The 26,012-nt window shown below is 42.9% G+C and overlaps 1 protein-coding gene across 9 annotated transcripts in view; it reads right to left on the minus strand.

Moving 5' to 3' along the window:
* The window catches only part of sema4d (sema domain, immunoglobulin domain (Ig), transmembrane domain (TM) and short cytoplasmic domain, (semaphorin) 4D), a 40,100-nt gene extending 15,960 nt beyond the window's left edge, over nt 1-24,140 (minus strand). For 5 of the 9 annotated variants that reach the window (XR_011239121.1, XM_069513618.1, XM_069513621.1 and 2 more), the window contains exons 1-2: nt 23,963-24,140; nt 14,312-14,427 (exon numbers count right to left, since the gene is read on the minus strand). Coding sequence is in view for 5 of the 9 variants with exons in the window: in XM_069513618.1 (XP_069369719.1) it covers nt 14,312-14,349 (38 nt within the window). In the remaining 4 variants the exon portion in view is untranslated. Of the gene's footprint in view, nt 1-7,141; nt 7,201-14,311; nt 14,428-17,614; nt 17,806-23,962 lie in introns of those variants that run through there. The other 4 variants (XM_069513619.1, XM_069513615.1, XM_069513616.1 and 1 more) reach the window with 3 other exon arrangements.
* Nucleotides 24,141-26,012: the final 1,872 nt, after the last annotated feature.

The raw sequence follows: 26,012 nt of genomic DNA on the forward strand, positions 1-26,012 counted from the left end.
AAGGGCCATAGATCATTATCTAGGGTGACATTGGTTAGAGAAAACGGGGCAGAAAGAGAATTGATTATTGATCTGTTTGTAAATTAAAACAAATAGCTACAGAACTTTAACCCTCCTAATACTAGGGTTTTAGATTTTTTTGGCAAAGGTTTTCTCCAACTGAATCAGGCAAAGATGGAATTCCATCCCAGCTTCAGTCTTAGTCATGGACTCTGCTCGGCTATAGAGGGGGTCAAATACACAAGGACCTATTGTTTACTGAAGATGAGGGTAGCCTCCACTCCACTCCTCCCCCATCACATCCACATCATCGCCGCAGAGTACTCAACAATGAACAGAGAGAGAAAGAGGGGACAGAGAGAGAACAACATCACGTCTCCCTCTTATCCAGTTCTTTTACGCTCTTGCCAATCTAAATGCCAGGACAGCTTAGCCGGGAGGAAAGCGCTGAGCCGAGCCGGTGTTTTCAAAGATCACACAGGCCCATGAGCTCGGGATGTGGACGCATCCCGTAAAGATGATCCGTGAAGTGTCTAATGACGGTGGCATTAGCTGTGATTGTTTAAGAGAAGCAGAGAGAAAGGACGGGCGTTACGCAGGCGTAGCATGAATGGATGAGATAACAAAAGTTAAACCATGACAAAAACCCCAGAAGGACTACATTTCTCTGTTTGTGTCCTTTGAAAAAAAACCCTCTGGTGGCACGCTGCATAAATAAAAGCTTCGAAAGAGACTTCTGCCCTCCGTCTGTGCACTCCCGATGCCCTCTGTCAATCTCACCACTCTGTTCCCCATTTAGGGCTTTGGAAAAAAGCTTCAAACCCCTTCCAGAGTCAGCGTTACAGTAGCAGAAAGAGAAAACTGGCATCTACCCTATGCTACTGAGAGATTTAGAGCAGTAGCCACACTGGGCTGGGGATATTTAAGACGGTAACCATGCTGGCAGGACTCTTTGAGCCCTTTGTGTTCCCCTCTCAGCTCCTTTGGCTAGTCAGGGAGGTTGACACCTGCTTGGGGCCTTGGGGTTCCCAGCACTGCACTGCTAACTGGGCAGAGATGCTGGCAGGCTGCCCACTGAGGACAGGGCCAGACAGAGGGGAGGGGAAACTGGAACTCAGCCTATCTGTGCACAAGAAGTTTGAACACGTGAAAGAGAGAAAAATCAATCAACTTTATCTGGGAAGTTATTTAAGGTCTTTGTGGAAGACAAACAAATCATTAGCAGAGTTCCAACCATTTCATTTTGATGGAACTGATCATAATTGATCCCTGAATAAGCAGTGAGCACAGGGTATATCTCCACCAGGGAGTTTGTGTTGTATGTTTTAGTGGATCGTGATGACAAAAACATAAGCATATTTAGTGGACTGATAAAGCTGCATGCACTGAAGTCCAGACATTTTGCTGAGGTTTTCTGTAGACAACCCTACAGAAATCATAATTTAGACAATTCAGAGTCTCATTCCAAAATAATATCTTAGGACAACTTGTCACGTAGGACCAGCTTCACAACTTGTTGCATCATTTCCAGTTTAGAGCATTCAGACAAGAAGCTCCACATCCTGCGAGCACAGAGCACTGTGAGGATACAGAGTGTGGTGCAGGGTGATGTGAGGGACTTGGACACTAACTGCCTGCTAACGTCCCCAACCCCACACTTCTCTGGCCTCGCTGGCTCTCTTTTCCATGTACTCACTCATCATCGGCATCAATGCCAAGCGATGCTCTTCTTCCTTTTGCCGCAGGACGCCAAGAGGGAGATTTTTCTCCGTCTCCGTCTGTTGCTACAATACCAATGGGCCTGACCACGCACAAACAAACTGTGCAATGGGAAATGTGATTAGTTTATTTTGTGGAAAGAATCTGTCTTTTGGCAGTTCAGTATTTTATTTCAATACTGTGCTGCACTTAAAGTCTGCTCCAAGTTGTTACTTCTGAGGGAAACCAACTTCTGCTGTTGTCAAGTCACCATTTCTGGCTGTTGTATGGCTGCTGATGCTTTATCATTAGGACCATCTGTACGGTACCCACCCAGCTGTGGGAAGAGTGATTATGCAGCAGCACCAGCAGCTTATAATAATCAGCCTGCTTTACTGACGCTTCCCTTATAGTCCCGTCATAATTTAATCGGGGGGCTGGATGATGATGATGACATGGGAAACCAGAGTAAAAAATGAAATTAATTTTTGCTGCGACAGGAGTTTGCACCATCCCACTCATGGGACACTTTGACCCCATGTCCCCATATGATTCTCGCCTCTTAAATGTCACTATGTACTGGTTTTCTTAGAGTTATGTGGTAATAAATTTGACATAAAAATATATATGTTTAATCAACCAAAACATTTCAGTTGCTACTTTCCCTCTTGTCTGATTGAGCAAACAAACCAGGATCTCAAACAACATATTGAAATATAATCTATATTTACATGTGTAGAAATTGGACATTAGACTATGGTGTTTGTCTGGATAGGCTACACAATGAAAATATTCATATGTTTGGTTTATATGGAAAAAAAGGAGTGCTTAAGTGTTCTTGACTACTTGAAGTCGTTGCTCTCATAATCTCCAAAGGGTATTACGAGTTAGTCGGAGCCAGGCCTGTTGGAGAAAGTGAGCTTGCGAGAGAGTGTTCGCTTGAAACTAAAGAGACCATACAGAGACCACACTGATGGGGACAGATGTCTGCTCCAATGTCATTTTACATTTTAATAGAGTTTGGCTATAGATGTGGGCTGAGACTCTTGCCCGCTCACATGTGTACACGGTAATGCCAACTGTGGGCATCAAATCCCTCTTATGAGACTAGAGAGGGACCTGGAGCCCATCTCAAAATACTACCAGCTGCATCCCAGATCTGGGTTGTGTTTCGCCACACGCTGATGAACTGTTTTTGACATTTGGAGTATAGGCAGCCAAGGCTTTATATTCTCTCAGTATTGACTCAGCTACTGGCAGTACAACTCCAGCTGACTACTGCACTTCTATCTGATCTGATGATTAAAGCTACAGTCTCTTTTCTGTGGGTTCTCCGGCTCCGCCCCACAGTTTAAACACATGCAGGTTAGGTTAATTAGTTAATTCTAAATTGCCTGTGGGACAATTTGTCCAAAATATTTTTACACTGCAAACAATCTGAACCAAGGTTTGTTTGGTCTGGACCAACACCACATCTTTTGGTTGGACAAAATGTTGGTCCAGGTTCTGGTCTGAGGCACCTTTCACACCTGTTATTTTTGGTTTGGACTAAATGGAAAAGTCTGGACCAAACAAGGTAGGTGTTAAACTGCCCTTACTCTTCAGCCTAAACTCAGTCACTCACTCACTATCACTTGAGGCAATTTATTTTCCCCATGAAGCCACAGAATATCTTGTAAATTGACTTTGATGTGAAAAATAATTTTTTTCTCTTTTACTTTCTTTGATTTTCTTGTTGTCTGGATAAAGTAACACACACCAAATCCACAATTCTGGTCTGCACCATCTGGAATTCACTGGAGATAGACACAAGCCTTCAGTTGTGAAGTGCAAAGCCACCGTGTCATAGCCATCTGAGGCCCGGGGAAACAGTTGCATGACCTCCACCGCGCAGCTGACTGCTGGTCATACCTAGAAAATCATCTAAAAACTGCAACAGATGACGCAGCCATAATCTCGATATCCGCGGTGGGCTCTCCGGATGACAGATGGGAGGAAGAGTTCAACTTTTAAAAAGCCAGATCAAGGATTAAGGTCTTATTCTACTTGATTCATGACATTAATTCACATCTACATTCAAGGTTGAATGAGCACATTTCTGATGCATTACAGGCTGCAAACAGAAACTACAGTTTTTCTGGTTATATTGAGAAGAAGGCAGCAGAATTAAATGTAGGTAAACCATCAATAACCAGCTAAATTGAGGAAAAGAGCTAGTGTGAAGGCGACACTGTACGGAGGAGGTAAAACGGGAACTCTCCTATGTAATTACCGGTTGTAGGGCCCCTGCTGAGCTAGCATGTCGACCTAAAGTGGCCACAGCAAAGGCAAATGAGGGGTCAGGTCCAGTAAAGGGTATATTTAGTCTGTTGATGGCAAGCTTTTTAAAAACAACACACCCTTTCCCTGAGTCACATGGTTGTGGAAGATTTGAAAAACTTCCCTATAAACATACGGGCAAAGTGAAGTGGAAGGATAACTACAGGAACAAGCACGGCTGTGTGGTGTTCCCCATGCGAGGACCGAATGTGCCTCTGTAGTCCAACATGAAAACATAATCACCATGCGTGGTTTCTTTTAATTAGAGGAGGAAAAAAAATGCAGAGGAGTTTTACTATTGACATCTGCAGCGGCACAAAATTACAATAAAGGGGATTCAAATTCAAGGATCACCTAAAAAGAAACAGGAGGTGTTTTTTGGGCATTTACACGTCTGAAAATGTCTTTTTATGTCACCATACAGATGCAAAATAAACCGTTTCTTGTAGCCACTTATGACATAACTCCTGCACTAACAGCCATTTCCCTCTGTTTCTATAAGAATGGGGTCTACTTTCAAAAAGTCAATATTAACAATAACACACTGATATGTAATTTTCTTCAAATATGGCAGTTTAAGGGGGAAAAACCTAATTTTTGTTATTCATCCTGGGGTGACTACAGTAATTTAAATCGTCTTTGGTCACGTGGAAACCACCGCTGACAGTTAAGTCATAAACCTTTCACTTGATGTAGTTTCCTTGAGGTGACTGTGATGCCAGCCAGACCTCGGGCGTTTAACGTGGGACTATTTTTGGGAAGCTGCAAGAGCCCCAGCTGAAGGTCTTGCGGTCCCAAGCTGGTGAGTGGTCCAGTCACATTGGTGGTGGTTGTTTAAACAGGAGCAGCTAGAAGAGCAGGTGACTTTAGCTGCTTAGAATAAATCTCTTGGTCTCGGATAAAATCTCAAGGTTTCGACTCAACTGACGTGGAATAAAAATATCTTAAAGGCATTTCCCTTATTTCGTGATTTACTGATGTTTTTTCCAAGCAGTGGATGAAGGAAGAAAAAAACAGCTGGAAAGGTGCTCAGTAGAATGCATAGCTCCGCCAAGGTCCCAGAGTCCCCATATTAAACCAAATTCTGATGTCTTATTGTTACTGCAACATTGCAAGTTCCCTGTTGTGAAGGAACTATTTTTATTTTACACATTTCTACCTACTGTATTTCTATTATTACTGTTTATTATTATATTATTTATTGAACCGCTTTTATTTTATTTCCCTCTTTTATTAAACTGTTTTGTTATCTATTTATTTTTCCTTAATAATTGTTTTTAACCCTGCTTTCAAATAGATTTTTTAATTTCATCTGTGTTGTTTTTAATGTCCCTGTACAGTACCTTGAATCTACTTCTGTGTAGGAAATGTGCTCTATAAATAAAACCACCATGCCTCATAATTATCAGCCCCTTAAACATGCCTGATTTTTCCATCAAGATGATGAATTATTCTTTGAGAAATCCAGGAAAACATAGAAACTGCCCTACACAAACAAACGCAGATGAAAACATAACCTCGTTGGTGGAGGCAGCCATCTTTCCAATAGAGCGTTCCCACCAGTCAGGGGACATACGAATGGGCTGTAAACCTCACTAAAAACCCTGCTGTATTTTCCCCTCTCCTTTCTGTCTTTAAGGAGGACTCTTTTCTCTCGTGCTTTTCTCCCAGCACAGTCTTCAGCAGGCACTGATTTCATGCTGGTAATTTTGGCCTGGCGGAGACAAAAACCTCCTTTGGAGAGTTGTGTGAAAACTCACCCCATCACCCACAGGCTGCCACAACACTAACAGTGTGTCCTTCTGAACTTGGTGTGCCAGCAGATAAAGCAACAATTTCACCGTTTCCCTCACACACAAGCCTGAGACTGAAACATTTAAACAGGAATTGCGCAGATTTCTCTGTGATCTGGACGACAGATCCTGGACATACTTCAATCCCTGTGTTGATGAAGATAATTGTAGGCATTTGGAAGAAGTAGGTCACTTTAAATTCAAGCAGCTGAATAAGAAAAGGAAGAAAAACACATGTGCCGGATTTTTTAAAGTACTAATCACAGGTGTTTGCATGAATTGACCCTTTGCTAAGTGCGGCCTCCCTCAGTTAAACCCACCATGCATGTAAAGTTCTCATTTCTAGCATTGTATATATGCAGTTTATAATAACAGAGGCCACTTTAACTCTCAAAATAGGACATTTCTGAGACAATGGGTCCTTGATTTCACAAACAACAGCAGGCTTCTTATTCCCAGCTGATGACTGTTGCTTTCATTTAATTACATTTGAGAAAGTATGTGTGCATGTGTGTTAACTAAATGTTGCAAATGTAACTTTTGAAACAATAAACTATAGTTTAAATAGTTTTCAATAGACTGAAAAAAGCAGCTGACTCCAGGCATTTAATGGGTACTTATTTGATCGTACAACTTTGAATGTCTCAGGCCAAAAAATAAATAAATAAATGTTGAAGAAATACAACAACACATTGCTCTATAATGTGGTGTAGAACTGGTTTACCCTGGTTCTGGAATATAGATATATACATAAACAATAGATGGTAATTATTACCAATAATATTATTAGTTATACCTTATAGTTTTGGGGTCACGGATGAGATAAACTGTCTCCTTGTTCTGTGCTCATCATCTTATGTGCAGAACAAACTGGTTCTAAAAAAGTTCACATCAAATCCGAACCAGCCCTTTGCACCTGATTGACCTCAGTCAAAAGGGGTAAAAGAGGGGAGTGTGCATACACAAGGTTTGTCCCTAAAACATCACTGAGAGAACACAGAGCCTCAGTTTGGCTTCCTAGCTGATAAAAACAAGCAGATCACAACTTACAGAAGAAAGGAAAAGCAAATCACAAGGGCAAAAAAAGAATGATTGGTGAAAGAGGACATTTTCAATGCAAAACACTCCACAAGTCAAGCGGGAACAAATCAGTTGAGTTGCCGAGGTGTGGTCATGCAAGGGGTAAATTAAAAAAAAAAGGGAGCAAAGCCCTGGGGGGTGGGGGTTACAGGGAGTGTTGGAGAAGCATGTGGCATTCGTGCTGAAGCATGCAGACCTGTGAAGGTCTACACCGTAAAACAAAGGGGAGGGAGAGGAGTAGAGTTTCTGACCTGTGGCTCCTTACAAGATGCGACGCTCTTCCTCCGGAGAGAATTATAAAATCCTCAAGCTAGGGAGGGGGGGAAGAAGACAGACAGATCAGACAAGACAGTTACATGGTGTGTGTGTGTGTGTGTGTGTGTGTGTGTGTGTGTGTGTGTGTGTGTGTACTAGAAGGAGGAAGCAGTGTGTGTGTTTGCTGAGTGTGTATGTGTGGTTAGTCGTCTAGAGTCTAGACCATGGTAAGACACATGATGATGATGCAAACACATATTGCACAATAAAACTGATATTAAACATCTAATACACAAACAAACATGATGGATAAGCATTAGGAAGGAGAAAACGATTATATCCATATATCATATGTCATGACAGCATGTTGTCCTGACATTTATCACAGAGAAAAGAGACAAACGAATGATGGACATTATCCTCAGAGGAACCTATGGTGAGGACTATTGATTTCCTCTAGCTCCGTGCCTACAAGAGTGGAGAGAGTGTCAGGCCACAGTTTTCTGTCAAAACCTGTCTGAGCCTGAGAGGAAATTGACCGAGCCGACCCCAACCTGACAGGAATTTTTCTATTTCTATTTTCTAAACCCAATGTTTAGAAAACATTCGATAGTGCCTGTAACTTGAGCAAACAACCCACCACCCTGTCACCAGATTATTTTCATCCAAACTTTGCTCAATCTTTATTTGTCCTAATAAAAGAATGTAACATCCACCAAAGACAAAAGCAAAAAGGCAAAAACTGCACACACAGGGTTAACTTACTTGAGAAAAGAATATGGTTGGTTTCATGTTGAACCACATTGATCATAAAATCAAGAGAATTTGTTTTCTGGCCCTTTAAAAATTGTGCATCAGTGGTGAAACAAAGAATAAGAGAACAAAAACATTAGGGAATAATCAGCATCAGAGCAGGAACAGAAGAGTCAGCAGAAAAAAATATTTTTGCTTTTCTTTTAAGTGCATGAAAACCAGATTTTTTTATTATTTTTTTTAAATCAAAGGGAGGGAAAGTAGAAATCTTCTTATTGCCATTGTGACAGATGGTTGGGCCTCTATTCACTAAACTTTCCAGTCTGTTCCCTTAGACCGCTTCCCTGAGCAAAATGAAAACCCTTACCGAGCTGAATACATTCTCCCTGCAGACGTGCAAAAGCTTCTTCCCACAGTCCACTAGAATCCAACTCGGAGCGAAAAACATGGCCTCACGTATTTACTTTGCCTTGACAAGGACTCAGGGACTGGTAGAATCGATGCCTCATTTCCAAAAGTTCCTAAAAATACCTAATTCATCTGTAAACAATTAAATGAGTCATTAAATCCTTAAAATAACAGAACTGAATGTCGCTGCTGGCAATGCAACAAATAAAGTGCCAGAACAATTGAGGAGACAAATCTTCCAGACAAGTGAATTCAGGTCACCCAAATATGCAGATTCATTAGCATTGGCTTGGCGGGGAAAGCCACCATCACGCAGGCCCCCCTGCTCAACTGTATAAAAGAGTAATCAGATTATGTTAAGTAGAGATGATGCAAACCAGACCGCAAAGATTGGCAGCTCACTTATAATGATCACATTTAAAAAAAGCTTTGGATGTACATGAACATTAACAGTAAACAAACCGGGTCACAGTTACTTGACGGGTAACTGTTGACAGCTATAAAGTATAAAGCCCATGACACCAACTTTGACCTCTTTACTTCCATTCAGATAATTGTCACTAATATGAATTAGTTATTGCATCAAAATGAATCATATTGAAGACAACCATAACCAGTGGTAAATATGTTCTCAGAGGGTTTGCTGCTGGTAAAAAGTACCAAAAAGTAATGATAGCTGCAAGCAAGGCACGACGTCACTGAGGAAACACATTGACAGCTGCAGGAACAAAGGTGCTGCCAAAATGGATAGAATAAAATTCCATGAACACATATCAAGCACAAAAACAAGAGGACGAGGAGACCATAACCCATTTGATGTGAGTAACTGTCCAGGTAGCATGTGTGTTCAATCACAGGTGACATCGGGTCGTGGGTCATTTGCTAATGGAATAGAAGGGGTCTGGATTTTACTTGGAGATAATGGCAGATAACAGGTCGGCGCTTGAGATGCGGTTTTCAGAAATGGGCCCGTGCATGACTGATACAACTGTCTCAGGTTTCCTATTGATCAAACTGGTGACCACAGTGTCCCGTAATGAGTTGGTTGTGGTGGGGAATATTTATCCATATTAAGATTACTCGTCACATTTCTGTCATCAAGTACAGATTTCAGCTGAGCATTAATATTCAGATCAGTTTCTTTATTCTCTCATAGATCAAGGTCAAGAGCCACACTTGATGTGTAGCCACTTATAGACAGAGCAATGTATGTCCATCGCATCATCCTCCATTTTTTTGATCTTCCTCCAGACCTTCCCCATCCTCCAGTCACGTTTTCTCACAGGGACGCAAACACAAAAGTAGAAAACATGTGTGCAAACAAGCACAAACACAAGAGGCAACGAGTCCCTGCCTCTCGTCCTCGTCCGACAGCATCAATAGAGCACTGGGAGAAGATGACAGTTGCGCAAGATTGATGAGCTGAGGGCCAAAGGGTGCATCCCCCTCGACATCCTTAGGAAGCACTTTGACTTGGCTTCCCTCGGCTCCCACAAAACCCTGTGACAGCTGATACAGAGATTTCACTATGCACCCACGAATCCCAATGACACCAGTGACACCACGCCTTCACATGTCTCAATTCATTATGTCCTGAGTGGGTGTCGGGTCTGGGTGCAAGCCCAGCGGTGCCCAAACCACACCCTTGGTGACACAGCGGTCTGGAGAGGGCACAGAGAGGAAGTGCAGATGTCACGGCTTTGGGTTTTTTTTAATTGATGAGTGGACTTGAATGAGGAGCAGGAAAGGGCTTTTTGAAGACTCTTTAGGCCAGAAAAAATTTATTAATGACCCTACTTCAGAATCGCAGCCTATGGTAAACATACTGACAGGATGGGCTATTGAGCTCAGTTCACTGTGACACCTGATTTTCCCCCTCAAGCTGATAAAAAGGACTTAGCTTGAGCTTTAGTCAGTATCCCATGACCTCAGCTACACCGCTCTGGACACAATAGTGCTGCATTTAATTCAAGTCTTTGCAACTAACTTCTTAACGTGTTCCCATAAATAGCCTGAGTCGACAATCGCAACACAAACTTTGAGAGGACATTTTTATTTTCCCCTTTTGATGCATAACAGAAAAGTCCAGCTTAAGCTTAAGTTGACAAACCAAAGGGACCATTTACTTTCCGCACAAATTGTTCCAGTCAATTATTTTGTCGGCACTTGGTTTTTATTTTCCTAAAAGAGTAGTCTTGTGGGAAACCCTCATGAATGAAACTGTATGATGCAGACTATGAAGTGCGGTGTCCCTGATTCAGTTAAAATGCAGTGTGTAGGATTTATTAAGGATGTATTGGCAGGTTTCGCATTATTACTTGAAACTAAGAGACGTATCATTCAAAAACCAGAATCCATTTGGCAGATGATAAATCATTTACAGGATAAATTTAAATATTGACCTCCTGCTGGTACTATCAGATTTTAGAGGATCATCAGTGACAATGAGAATCACAATCTGACCACCAAAGACATCTGTATTTCCTTCCATACCATCCATCTGTTGTCAAAACCACAAATGCCAACCTCGTCGTGATGTTATTGAAAAAGTCACTAGTCATTTCTAGAAAAATCCTGAATAATCAACATCATTCATTTGTTTTTGGCGATGCAGTTAAAAGCAATCTTGATATTTTATAAATGCAATTATCAATACAAAGGGTCTAAACGCCTGAGTGTTCAGCAGCAAGTGACAGAGAGCACTTATCCAGCTTCTGATGGTGGTTTTAGATGCTCGCTCCCATGAGAATGACATGAATACACACACGCGAGACCTTGACTGTTCCAGATACACAGTAGACTGGGAAAGGCCACTCGTCTCTATGACAGTGTGGTCATTCCAGTAACAGCCAAACGCCCCTCCCCACCCCCCACATTCTCATCTGTGCAGCCATCCTTACTGTTCATCCGTAAACAACCCAAGTCTCTGACGGGGCCGTCAGCGTGCACCACCACAGGTGGGGGGAGGAAATGAAAATGAGAGGGACCGAGGGAGAGAGAGAGAAAACAGGCTTTAGGATGAGGGAGGACATTCAAGCCAGCAAATTCATGCGGAGGTTGTAGAGAGGGAAGAGAGAGAACAAAGCGAAGGAGGAGAGAGTAGGCGGAGGATTCTCCTTATGGAAAACAAGAATGAAACCAGTGCATAAAAGAAATATGATAGTATGCTTTGAGGGCAAAAGGAACGCCATATTTTTCCATCTTGGTTTGTGCATTTCCTGAAAGAATGGAGGCAACCAATTTGAGGGGAAACTCACAACTAAGAGAGTTTTACAGATTGTGTGTTTTTAATTAAGTAAAAAAAAATAAAAACTGCAATCTCTCTGGATTTGGGGCATCGTCTGTCTGACCTACTCTCCTATATGATGCAATACAGTCCACCCGGGTGCAAATGTATTTGAAAGAATAACAGAACAAGTAGTTGAATTGGACCCTGTGCTGCTGTTACACCTTTTTTTATACAACATTCAGTGGGTGTACAGGTTTTTTGACCAACTAAAAGGGTTGACTCTTGTCCCATTGCCAGTAGAGGAGTTTGTTTCTTCTGTTTGGTTGTGCCGGCAATTCATGTTCAAACACACAACAAACGAATGCGTCAGAAGCGACATGCATTTTGCACAATGAGTATAAGAATAAAGAAATAAGATAAACTGCTGTTGTTACCAAAAAAAATAAGTGCACAAAAGTTCATGGCTGTTTATGCACCAAACGACTGGGAGTTCAATGCTCCTCATAACCTTGTCATGTTTCCATCACTATCAATCGCAGCTGGAGCCGATAAAAAACAGATTGTACTGCAGTAATTGACCTGAAAGTGAATGCTCATTGTATCTGTTCATAATGCAAACCAAAGCCTGATGTTAGTGGGTTTTTTGACCATTAGAAAAGGGGCTTTACTCACAAATATGGGTGCACATACACACATCAGTGCGATGAAGAGGATTAATTCAGGCTTGTATTTGAACAGTAGAGTCCCCATCTACAAACACTACTGAGTAAATCTGGCTTTAAAAACTCTCCTCATCCCAGAGCCTCCTGCTACAATCGAGGGCTGAACTTCCAACCCTGCAATTGAAGCGTTCATTTTTGAGGATGTTAGAGCACATTTGCAGATGGAAGGATCAGCTCCTGCATCTATCTGAATGGAAAACACAGGCTCTATGACTCCCTCTTTGACCAAACAAATGTGGATGGTGTGCACTCCAGGGTCTTCATGTACTTTGCTGAAAAATGCCAGAAACCTGTGAATGCCAAATGCTGCAGGCCAGCTTGTATCTGGAAATGCTATTAGAGGAATGCACATGGAGGAATGTCCACTGATATCCTGCTATGTGTAAATGTTTGCTCATGAGTTTGCAAGAGAGAAACAAGAGGCATGTGTGTGTGGAGAGAGAAAGAGAAAAAGTAGCCTTCTTCTTCTGCCTTTGTATGAATCTTAAGTAGTTCCATGTTGAGGGGGGCTTTGTTCGCCATCACTGTCGGGGGGCACGTCCTCCAACTTCTCCCCTCACTTCCTTTTGGCATAACATTTATCATTCTTCTCAGACAAACAATCATCCTGCAACATGGACTAGCATCGAGCACACAATTACGCCCCACTCCCACCCCCTTTTCGCCCCGCTCTGGTTGCCTGGATACCTTTCATCCAATGGGACAGCTTGTCAACAACATCATCACTTACTTAGAAAAACTCCCAACCTTCCCTCCACTTTGATTTTTGGTCCAGCAGAGCCAGTAAAGTTTCCACGAACGTCTTTTTCATGTTTAGTCTTTTATTTTGCATCCAAAACAGTAAAATAACATCCGAGCCTGAACGTCTGGCACTGCAGAATTTGCAATGCATCCTTAAGTGGTGGAGCCTTCTAATTTGCAAGAGAAATTCCCCCTTGGGGCAAATATAGCATTATCCGGCTCTACTAACCAACATAATATCCTTTGCTGACATTATTCAGTGTTCTGGTGTTAGCCAGAGAAACTACCCCGAAGCCTGTTTCATAGAAAGTCTGACTCACCGGACCTCTCCCCTTTTCTTTCTCTCGCTCTGAAAGGACCAACAGGTGCATAAGTAATAAGTGGAGAGTGCACGCAAACAGTGGATCACATCAACCTCATTCCATCGACCACCATTATGATGGAAACGTCCCTCTGCACATAAATCTCCTTCATCTCTTCACTGCACAACCATCCACTACATTCACTAAGCGTCCTGCAACAACCTGCTTCAATGGATCTGTCGTGGGCCAAACTTTATTTGTTTTATTTTTTCCTCTTCAAAACTTCCTTTCATTTTCTGTAATTCAAGTACATAATAGTCCTGGCCTTGTTTGACCTTCCACCGCGTTTTCACTCCTATCCCTTCCAGCTGACTGCCCTGCGCCACTTATTCCGCTTATTATGAACACTGACAGCAGATTATTTTGCTTACTGCACCCAAATTCTCCATCGTCTATAGATGAAATCCAACAAACACCGGACTGAGAGACAAAGCCGAAGTTGACAATGGAGACGAGAAAAAAGAGAGAAAAGAGATAGGGAGCGTAGGCAGAGGACTGGTCCGAAATGAAATGGGGGAAGGGGGAAGAATAAGCAGAACAGAGAGAAGGAGCAAAGGAGAGGTGGTATGGCGAAGGTGCAAAAACCCTATAAACGACTGTTTTGTCAGGGAAATAACGACCTACGAACAACAGCAGCAACATACCAGCACAGTGAACAAGAATGCAAATTAGCCCAGATGCAAATGTAATAGGTCTTCAGGGGCAAAACAGACTGTCTTTATACCGACCCCCCCACCACAACACACTTCCCTCTGTACCATCGACCCCTCCCCTTTCTCCTCCGCTTCTGTAGTAACTCAAAAACACTTCCAGCAGACAATCTTGTGCCGAGCGAGAGAAGTGTAATCACAAGAGACAACGTCATGTTCTTACTTCACATTGAAACAAATGGCCAGTGTCCCGAGTGGGCTCTTCACACAAACCCACTCTAGAGGAAGATGAACCACTTACTTGTCCGTCATGGCGTCGGCGAGCGAATACTGATACATTAAAACTTCTTTTCACTTTTCTTCACACAGTGGGAAACGGTCGAACGAGAGGCCCAGGGCTGAAGTCACCACAGTGATCTATGAGAGAAAGAAAAATCAGTATCGGTTTAGAATGATAATAAATGAATGATACCACAAGTAATAATTCATTACAGCAAGACTATGCAACTTTTTCCCAAGGAACAGCAGCCTCTGTAGCCACTGGTAGAGATTCATTCAGTTGGGTTTTGTGTGCAGAAAACAATACCATTCAACTATTTATCTGAAGCTTCGTCTGCGTCATCCCACTCAGTGAGCAAAAAGCAGAACGATGGATATCCCTCATGACCCCAGCTTCATGAAACCAAAGTGCTGTTGTTGTAACAAACGTGCCAAGCTGCCCCGATGAATATCAGAGATGAGCGTTGGGTTTGGGTGACTTCTATTGAATTACAGTTCTGCATTACTCTTAAAGTTGTTGGGCTGGTTTAAAGCATTTTAACATAATGCACTTCTCACAGGAGATCATTAGCACACATGAAAGTTGAATAGTGTAAGAACAGGCATTCAGGGAACAGGATCCATTCTCCCTGGTATAAGTCAGTGTACCATCAAAATGATTTATTTGAAAAAGATAAAAGTTGAGTAACGTTCCATTAAGTCCCATGTACAGTGGGTAGATAGATAGTATGTACAACTTAGTGTAAATTACTTTATCTGCATTGCGATGAGTAAAATACTTTCAAACATGGAGAGAAATGATCCACTGTACTGTCCCTAATCATCCAGCATGGGACAACGTATATAACTTTGCAGACATGTTTCACTCGCTCACAACTCATCTGGCAAGCTCTGGTCTCTTTAACTTTCTGAGGGATACTGTTACCATGGTTACCAACGCAGCCAACCAGCCAGCTAGCGAGAAGACAATGTGAACCCGAACACAGATGAAGAATGCATTGTGTTATTAAGGAGCAATTATGGATTCAGTGCAGCTCATTAACATCCAGCATTAAACTATGAATAATACATCCATCAACACTAATTAGAACATCATTAAAAAATACAAATTATCAAACTATAATCCATAAAACACACATGCCAATGTATTTGTGATTGCACATAAATCAGCAGATGTTTACTGACAGCACTCTGAAAATTTAATGAGCCGACGGAGACGAGACACATCCTGTGTCCTGTGGGCTGATAGGAAATCTCCAAAACCCAGCATGGCATTAGCTCTACAGCTTATCAACCAAATCGAAGATTACGACGGCAGCAGCACATTAGAATTATAGATTATACCCTGTGATGTGTCAGCACGCTGGCATGACACAGATTGTCTGTGAATTTGTTTCTAACCTTTTATCTGCTTAGTGAACCTAATTCTCTCTCTGGCAGATCACAGTCTGATACATACAATAGAGCTGAGGCAGAAAATTAAAGCTTGTAATATTATATGTAAGTCTATTTTGGTTAATAATAATAATAATAATAAGACCAAATGAGACTTACTGGTTTTACCGCTTCAGTTGCTAGGGCTACAAGAGGAGAGAGACTGAGGAGTGGGGGTAAGGTCTCAACCCCACCCAATCCTTTCAGCCCCAAACCCAGACAGACAGCCACCAGGCTCGGAGACAGTCGGCCAGCCAGCGGCAGTCTGTCTGTGTGGGGACCATGGCTAAAAGGGTACATGTGCCTTCTTTCCTTTCACCTTTCTCCTCAGCCCAATTGTCCTGATTCCTCAACCCCTTGCTGATGTTAAAGTGCATTTGCCCACCAGCGCATCTGTTTCTTTTCAATTACCTGCCTAATAATGGCGAGTTGAACTTTTGTTTACGTGTGTGTCCTCAGTGCAGGAGCAGGCAGTAGTTGCATACACCCAAGTAATCTCCAGTAATCAATTTAGCTCCATTTCCTCTGGTTGCTCAGCGTAAGTGTATGGGAGATCACTGGAGATCACTGGAAAATAGGCGGTGGTGATGGAGGGGGTATGATTGTGAATTTGAGTGACAAATTGAATTAATGGGGTGAAGGTGTATTTAATATCTTATGCCCTTTTCAGACATGAACTCTGAACATGTTAGATGCTGGAGGCACGACATGACGTGTAAACTCCAGTGCAGAAATCATACATTTTGTTTACGTCACATCGACACCAGCATCTGCCTTTATAGTCAAAAGCTCTTGAATCTCATTGACATCTTCGTCATTTCTATTCTTCCTGGTTTCCCTTCAGTCACGTATTGGAAAGGTCATCGCCACACCCACTTGCTCGCTGTGAATTTTCCAGCTGGAGACACATCGACTCATTCTGACAGTTTTCCGGACAGTCTACTTGGGCGCTGGCAGGAAAAGTTCTGGAAACTGTCTGCAGCAACCAACTCTGACATTTGCGTTCTCACATAAAGCCCCTTTGGAAAAGGTCAAGCAAATGTCTGGACTTAAGTGCACGTCTGAAAGCTGCTTTAATCCAGTGTCTATGTGCAGGATTGACAACCAACAAAGTGAAAGCACATAAGAGAACACTCAAACTGTGCTGCAGCTGAAGTTTTAAAGAAAAGGTCACAAGTGACAGATAGTGTGGTTTCTATTGGTGCACGGCAGAGATATGAAACTACTTGGAGCCAGAAGACCAGTGTCGTTTGAAGTGATGCGATAGCTTTCATGTACCTGAACCGAGCAATCGCAAACTAATCACACCAAACATCTGTCACTGAGTTATTCAATGCCCAGTTGAGAAGAGCAACTTGTGGTGCAGTGAAGGAAAATCTGAAATGTCCAGGCTGGGAGGGTAGAGCCACTCCTTCCCCTTTGAAGGGAGATTTATGAACTCCAGACATCCGCCTCGTGGGATATATATACTCTTTCCTCCATCTTGATGTAAACAAATATACTAGACGTTAGTGGAAAAGAGAAATACTTCCCTTTTCTCCTCTGTAAACATTTCAAATCCTAACTCATGCAGCCCAGCAGAAGCAAAAAGCAGCTAATCGAAGTGACCTGGGGGTATTTCCTCAAAATGAGGCATGGCAGAGCCTCACTCACTGCATCATGACAACCTGCCATCCAGCAGACTGAATTATTTACATCCCAGATGAGATTTGGGTATAAATAGCATGCGTCGTACTGAAGACTCTCTCCACTGCAAAGAGTGAGCTTTAAAAAAAACACATATCTGATTGCTACGTCTAGAACAAAAAGAAGAAGGTGTTGACACTGTGAGATTCCAGCAGTCAACACACTCCCGTGCGTCCACACAAGCTGTTTGCGACGGGAGCCTTACCATAATCTGAGTGGGAAGATCCTGCAGAGGGTTAGAGAGAAGAGGAACGCTGTCGGAGAGGCTCCTCCAAGCCAGCACAGTCACACTGTCATTACTGGGAAAGTTACCAGTGGTTTGCATGACAGATGACACACACACAAAAAAGAAAATAGAATAGGATCATCCAGCAGTCTGTCACCTCCTCCCTTCCTCCTCCTGCTCCTCTCTCCTTCGCTCTGCCTCGCTCTCTTTCTTGCACGATATATACAGTGGAAAAGAAAATGCTCCAAGAGGCTGCCAAGGGTGGAGAGACAGCTCTTGCATTAAAGGGCTGTTTCACTGTAAATGCATGTCAGCGGCAGACTCCATCTCCATCTGAGAGCGTAACAAAAAAACACCTCTCCCTTGCTCTCTTTCTCTCTCTCTCTCCCCCCGCCTGTCACAACAGTCAAGCAGCGTTCGCCAGTGGAGAGCGACGGCGCACAGGATCGCTCCTCTGGAAAGCGTCAATGCACACAATTGCCAAGGAGGGGGGGATGGGGGCCTTTTGGGGATGGGGGGTGAGTAGGGGGTTGGGGGGCAGAGGTTAGGGTAGTGCGTATGTGCGTCTGTGGGAGTGTGTCTATTGTTGTGAGGACATTTTTTTTTCCTCTCTCCCTCCTTTAAGGAATGAATGGGGAGTGCAGGTCCAGCTGCTGCTCCCTCTCTCTCTCTCAGCACTGTATTGAGCCCTGGGCGATGAAAACTGCAAACACACACACACATAGATGTTAGCTGCAAAGGCAGTTTGAGTCCTCGGGCGAAGGATCGTTGATGCAGAAACATCAAACAAATCAAACAGTGAGCAACAACAATCCGATACAAGGCAGAACTGATAAAAATCTACTGACAAAACGAGCCCCTGTCATGGAACAGCTTCCATCATCTATAAACAAATGTTACTGGGTTTGCAACTGCCAAACCACTTCATAAACAGATGATAGTCGCACAAGGACAGAGGACACCTTCTCCGCTCAGCTGTGTGGGACAGTGATATCCTCCACGGTCACAGAATGTACTGTATGTAGTCCGGTGCTCCACACTCCCATTCCCTTCCAGCTCCCTGCTCTCAGAGACACAACGCTGGGAACCTTTTCAAAACATCAAGCGAGTTGTCAATAGCCCGCATCAGTAACCTTCCCACACTCACTTAAAGCTGTGGGAGCAGCATCTTGGGAAACTTCAGAGTTCATGCACAGTTTAGGATCTGCTGTGTCATGGATAATGATGCAAATAATTTTAATTAGAGATGTTCCCATATCTTTTTTCCCTTCCCGAAACCAATACCTGGACTTTGTGTATCAGCTGATACCTGGTATCAATCTAACACCAGTGTATTTAACAATAAAACAACCTGTACAATGTATTTAAACATAAATAAATCTGCTTGAAATTGATGACTGTTACCACTGTTATAAGGCCTGGCCCAGGTTAAACCCTTTGAAAATCAGAGGACATAGAGCTTCTTTTATCACGAGATGGGAAACAAATACTTCCTCTAAATAGCTTTTAAAGTGCAACCACAGTTTATAAAAAAACACTTTTGTCTGTATCTTTCCAGTGTGAAATATTGTTGACATCTTAGCAAGCTCTGGCTAACGTGCTACACTATTGGAAATCCCCTCTTTGCTGCTACTATACTCCACAGTGGTACTGTAGTTGCTTGTTTGGAGCAGCAAACAGGAAGAGGGGATTTCTGGGAAAAGATGACTGCAAATCTCATCTTTTCCCAATGGCCATTTCTTCTGCAGTATCAGAGCTACTTCTGATGTTGGTGTTGGAACATCTCTACTTTTAATCCCTGAAACCAGTTAAGGTGACTAAGCCTCCCAGGTTGTGGACCGGTTTTCACCTTTAAACAAAATGAAGAAGAACAGGAATCAGACCATAGCATCCAGTGTTTATCCTCACATCAGCTGATCTGAAAACACCCTTCGATCATGAGACAATTTTGCTGAGACATCTATGGAATGCGGCGATGCATTATGCATGGCCGGTAACGCACAGCCAGACACACAAAGTGCCTACACATGCCGCTGTCTGCAGCCAACACAGAGCCAGATGCTGCTCTCTTTTTGCCGATAGGAAATTATTCCAGCCGGAGGGTGTCGGGGGGTACTAGGGTGTGGCAGCTGGGGGGTTGTGCATTTCAAAAAGGAGGTGGGGGGTTGCACCCAGATGTCTGTTTTATAAAACCAGTGCAGCACACCTCAACATCAGAGCAGCACAGATTGGCCCCTGACCCCTACCCCTTTTAACCAGCAGGACCACAACAATGAGGTTGATCGCTGCAAGCCATACATCAAACTCGCCCACCTTATTTCCGAAACGCATGACATCCAATAGGTCACTGTTGCTTGTTCCATGTCGCATCTTCTTATGGAGTGCACTATTTTAAATTAAAGAAAGAGCATGGTTTGCTCACCCGTCAGCCAGGAGAATCCAGATGATTAAATTGCTAATGAGCAGAAGGGAACAGTGAGGGGTTGTGTGTGTGTGTGTGTGTGTGTGTGTGTGTGTGTGTGTGTGTGTGTCTGCGTCAAAGACACGACACCTTTTACAGTGACCTTCACAACGGGACGCCAAATGCTGCTTATCCACGCCGTTTGCAGGTATTCCAGCCCATTGTAGGCGAGGAACTGGCTGACGACCGAACTCGGCAGAAGAGACGATAGGAAAGCTACTGAAGGCTCATGAATGGTCACCCTCAGATCCATTTAGAGTTTATTCAATTACCTGACAGTCGCTAACTGTGGGCATGTGAAGTAATGTGACGTTTCTTAAATAGGGGGTTTCCTTTGGAGGGGGTCAAATAAGTGCATTTGGATCAGAGGGGGAAAGCACACAGATGCGGTATGTGTGCTTAATGCGATCGACCTATATGCAACACTGGACATGCTCCAGTAAGAACCAATTTCAATGCTCTCACCAATTTCAATGCTCTCACCTTTTTTTTTTTACAAGAGAGAAATCTGACAAATGGCCAGAGCTTGGGCTGAGATGCAAAAAAGGCATCCAAGTAAATAACGCCTGACGTCCAAAACAAGTGCCATTTCTGCACAAAGTTCATGTTCAAAACAAAGCTCCCATTCAGCCCAGCAGTTCCCGACTGGATTCCCAGTTTTCCCACTCATTTTAAATTGATTATTGATTTAAAAAAAAGAAAGGACTCTCAAGAAGGGTTTGCGTGCTTAGGCGTAGTTAACAAGCAAGAGCATTCTGTGTAATTTAATTTAGCACATGTGAATCCTGTGCTTCCAATGACGGAGAGGGGGAAAAACAAGACAAAGAACAACTTACAGACAGTATCAGTTTCTCTATAAATAGAATTCCAACTATACATACAGTCTCACATGTTAAAAATAGGATAATTCACATTCCTAAAATGGAAAGTCCCAGGAAAGCTTTGTGTGATTTCCTTGCATAAAGCACAGGTAAGGGGAAGTAAAGCTGCACAAACATGACAGAAATCTGCAAAACAAATCAAAGCTTTAGTTAGAAGGAAAAACAGCTTAGCAAATTATTATGTTGGGCTCCTAATGTCTATTTTCACGAGAAATCCTTAATCCATCAGATTGATCCTTCGTTCCGATGGCAATTCCAAAAAACCTGCAGCATCAACAACCTTGCAACACAAACACAACCTCTAACCTGAGGGAAAGTCAGACAGAAATGCCTGAGCGGCTCAGCAGCACGCAGCGGTTTAATGATTTGTCTGCTGTTGGTGAATGATCACACAGCAATATCCTGTTCTGGCTAGTTCTCTGCCGGGCCCCCCCTTGAGGGTCTGACTGACATGATTCTGGCTCGCCCCGGTGCCACCAGAGCATCAGCCAGCCAACCCCATCATATTGACAAGATCCGGGTGGCTGCCCCCATGGCCTGAGTAACCCCGGCAAAGGACCTGTGGAATCAGACTCGATGAGGCAGAAGAATTAGTTATTGAGGCCACAGGGGACGAGATGTCATATCCCATGCACGTCGCTGAAAACGCTGAGTGGAGGGGAGGGACAGGCGGGGTCAGTTAATGTCACTAACGAAGCTGTGGGAAACACAAGAGCTGTATTTAGTGACAAACTAAATAGCTAGAATGCTCCAGAATTCCACAGTGCTTATGCAATGTAAACTAAGCCGGTGTGTAATGTGAGGGGCGTTCCTTTGCTCTTAAATGAAGAAAGTTCTCTCTTTCATCCAACTCCTATAATGCTAAAGGGCATGAGGGAAGGCAAACGGTGTTGTTTCACAAGTATAAGAAGTAGGGCTAAAACTTTGAAGTATTTTCTTGATTAATCAATAAATCAATTCACCCATAGAATAAACAAATATAATGAAAAATGTTTATTACAGTTTCCTGGAAATGTTGGGAGAACAAAACAAGGCACCTCAAACCATCACCTTGAAGTAATGTAATCACTATTGAGGAAAAAAATGTTATCACAATAAAAACTTTCATATCAATCGGTAACAAATAATTATTTCCTTCAAGTTTTCTGTTCCAGAGTGAAAGAAAGACCCAAGGTGGTTATAACTGCAGTCAACTCCAAACTATGCTTCAAGGGCAGAAAATGTTGAACGTCAAAATGTTTTGCAAATCTAAGGTGGAACTTTAAAACAAATATGGGTGCTCGACAGAAGCATTGAATCAATAAAGATATATATAATGAGCTTTTAGTGTATTGCAACTGTTTCATCATCCAGACCTATTTCAAAGACAAAACAAGTAACAGAGAATAATCATAAACCAATTTTGGAATTTGGAAAGACTATTTGAATGTTTCCTCTATACAAGAGCTAAAAACAAGTTAATTAAAGATCTTTTCACTGGCTTCAACATCTATAGTGAATACTTTCTGGTTTTCTTAGACTTCTTTGATAGTAAATTGAAGATCTATAGGTGTTTGGACAAAATAAGCAATTTGTATGTCTAGAGATGTTCGATACCAGCATCAGAAAATCCTCTGATGACCGCTGAAGATGCCACATCAGCCAGTACGCAAATCTATGTACAGATCCGATATCAAATCTTTAGTTTCACCTGCGCTGTACTGCCACGGGCAAGTACTGTTTTTAGAGCAGTGAAGAAGAACTGAATATTGCAACATTTCACACTGGGATCAATGATTTTAACTCTTCCATACAGGGTTAGCGACATAAAACTGTTAAAATTTGTTGAAAGAGTTGCTATATTTTTTAAATGCACTGGTATTCTGTATCGGCCTATATGCAGTCCAGGTATTGGAATCGATATCAGGAAGGAAAAATGGTGTTGGAACGTCTCCAATCACTTTGCACTGAACCATGCTACGTGCACTTTTCAGGAGACCATAAAAGATCAGCACATGAATGATAAAGCTAGATACAGTGCTTAATCAATCCATTTTCTGTGGATCAGCTACTCATATGATCCATTCAGTCATGCTTACACAGAAGACCTTGACCCTGGGAAGACATCGGCCTCGGTTTGAGTCTCAGAAGTGTTCAAATCCAAGGTTGATGATGGTGTACTTTTAAATTACACAGCACAGAGCCAAGAGAGGTCACATAAACACACAGACACAGGACTCCATAGGCCAGAGGTTAAACAGTGAGACAGAAAAGCAGCCTCTTACTGCTCGCTGCAGGTCCGCACAGCTCCAGACTGGACATGCATGCAGGTGAGAGGTTTATGAGCAGGCAATGATGGGCCCCAGCAGCACTGGAGACACAACCGTGCATGGTGCAGGTATTTATTCCCCTCGATGCTCCGAGCAGGGCTCGTATAAACCAGGTTATGTTGCTGCAGCGCTGTCAGTGAAGCTCTTTTGTTGTTGCACTCAAAAGAAGCACCCTTGATTTATGCATGCCAAGGGTGGAAACCCCTGAGTGACCCTCGGGTGCCAGAAAGAAAAAGTGCCAGGGGGGGAGGGGGAGAGCGAATTTGATCCTTAAAAGGATTTTGCGTGGCAACGTAATGTTATATTCACGAGTTATTTTACGCTTCAAGGGCAGCGGCAGTGCGGACTCTTTGGCGCAACGGTGAAGTTTCTGTTGGGTTTTATTTTTACGCAATTGCGCTTTGGAAACGTCGCGTGGAAGGTTTAGCAACGTGTTTCAACGCATAAAAGTGAAAAAGTTAGGAAAGAAAGTGATAAAATGTGCGTGTGTTTGTTGGTTTGAGTGTCGGTGGGTGGGGGCACAGTGCAACAAGTGCAGCTGGACTCCGCGACAGTACGCATGAGTACGAGCAGGAGGAGCAGGATGAAATAACTCCACGCACAATCGCGTCGTCGCTACTTTTCCTCGAAGCGTAAATTAAAATGTGAGTACTGAAGCCGCCGGTGTGGTACTCACCGCGGGGTTAGCTCCGGTCTCCGTCCCGGTGTTTGTGGAGATGAGTGTTGCGGCAGCAGCAGCGTGACAGAGGTCTGGTGGGTTCGCTCTCCCTCAGCTCAGCATGGCGGCGACTGGGGCCAGGGAGCGGATTCAAACCTCTCCGGGCTGTGATATCAACAGACAGGGGGGAGGGCTCAGGGTGGAGGCGGTGGTGCACAGGAAGGTACCCTCCACAAAGTTCAACACATTCAACCTGGAGGCGTATTCTTCTTCTCCATTACATCTACATGACAAATTGAGTTACTTTGCAGAACTTTGCAGGTTGGATTATTTGCACAAAATATAACCATAGAACTACTGCTGCTACTACTAATAATAATAACTTTATTTATATTGCACCTTTCACAACACAATTACAAGGTTACAAGTTAAAAAATTGTATGCAAACAATAGGAAACAGTTAAAAAGCAAAAAATAAGAAGCGATTCAAAAGCAATTTGTAAATTGTAAATTAGTATAAGAAGATATCGAAATAGATGTATCCATATATTTATATGTAGACTGTTCTAAGTACATCCACTAACATGGAGGAGGCAGAAATTATGACCTGTACTGCAGCCAGTCACCAAGGGGCGATCAAGATGCTTTGGCTTCACTTTTGAGGAGCTGTCATCCACCTTTATTGACAGTCTACTGTCGTTTTCAGATATGACCTCCGGGTAAAAGTTATCCAGCGTCTGCCTTTCACACGTGCAAAACACAGCGGAGGGGTTTTCTGCACAGACACATTCACATCAGCAACAAATCCTCCACATTGTTCAGATGAGAGGTGGAGAAGCCGGGTGCAGCAGACAGAGGCAGGAAGTGACGGATTTGTATTCTTATATGTGAGACTCTTGACATCTTCATCAGAGTCTTCTGCATAAATGATGCTGCTTTTTAACCGGGAGAAATTTGTTTTTTCATTTTTGCGTCAGGTTAACAGGCTCTTAAAACCTTTTATTCTCTTACATTGTAAATGTAGAACTTGAACTTGTAGTCGGGTGGTTTCACATTGTTGCGCTGTGACTCTTCCTTAAACAGGACCTGGATCTTTCCTCCAACACCATTGCAACCATAATAGACAGCTGCAAAAGGCTGATGACAATTCACACTTCCTGTTAGCAAGATGGTGCACGTAGGCTATATTTTTTCAGTGACCTTTCTTTGTATTTCACACGAAGAACAAGGTCGTAGCCAGCGCGCCCTGTCAACGCCCAAATTCCATCTTGCAGAACTCCAAATATCTGAGCAATGGTTGAAAGTCTCTTTTTCTTGGTATTTGTATATATTATTCACAAATTTAATTTATATTTTTGTCTCTCATTATTGACTAAATGTTGTTCAAATCCTTTGCTATACATTTGTGTGGTAATCACACTGAAGAGTAATGTTTCTGAGTGTCTGAGTACTATCAAAATCAACCCACACCAGATCAGCATGTCATTGAAATTCCCAGATTTCCAGACATCCAAGGACACTGAGTCCTCAGTCATGGTAAGGAATCGGCTACCTTGAAGCGCTGGCTGAAGGAGACTCTGTGGGTGGAGCCAGGGGGTTTAAAAAGTCATCGCTGGAGGTCAAAGGTTACACAACATTTTCCTAAAGGAGAAGTGAATCAAAAACACAGTGGAAGGGAAGACAGGCTGACCCTTGTCTTATTGTGCAGGGGGCAGGGGAGGAGGGAGTGGGGCTTTCCATGGCACTGCGGGCCAAATACAATACCATCTTTGAGTCAAAGACAGATTGCTGCTGGCATAAGACAGAACAGCGTCGCTACGTACCTCTGTGGCTGCTTTGTGGGCTCGCTGAATAACAAATGTAGGGAAATTTACCTGCCCAGTTGAGCTTGAATAAGTCTATTATGTCCTTTTTTAAAAGTAGAATGAAGCCACATCCTTAAATATGTTAACCCTCCAAGGCATCATGGGCTAAACTACAAATTGTTTATATTCATATCAGCCCCTGGTGATTTGAGAGCTTAGAGGTGAAGGCTGGCTGCAGTTAAAAGGGGACGGTAAGTGCTGCC

This window comes from Paralichthys olivaceus, chromosome 18 (genome assembly GCF_024713975.1).
Source record: "Paralichthys olivaceus isolate ysfri-2021 chromosome 18, ASM2471397v2, whole genome shotgun sequence".
NCBI classification, from domain to species: Eukaryota; Metazoa; Chordata; class Actinopteri; order Pleuronectiformes; family Paralichthyidae; genus Paralichthys; species Paralichthys olivaceus.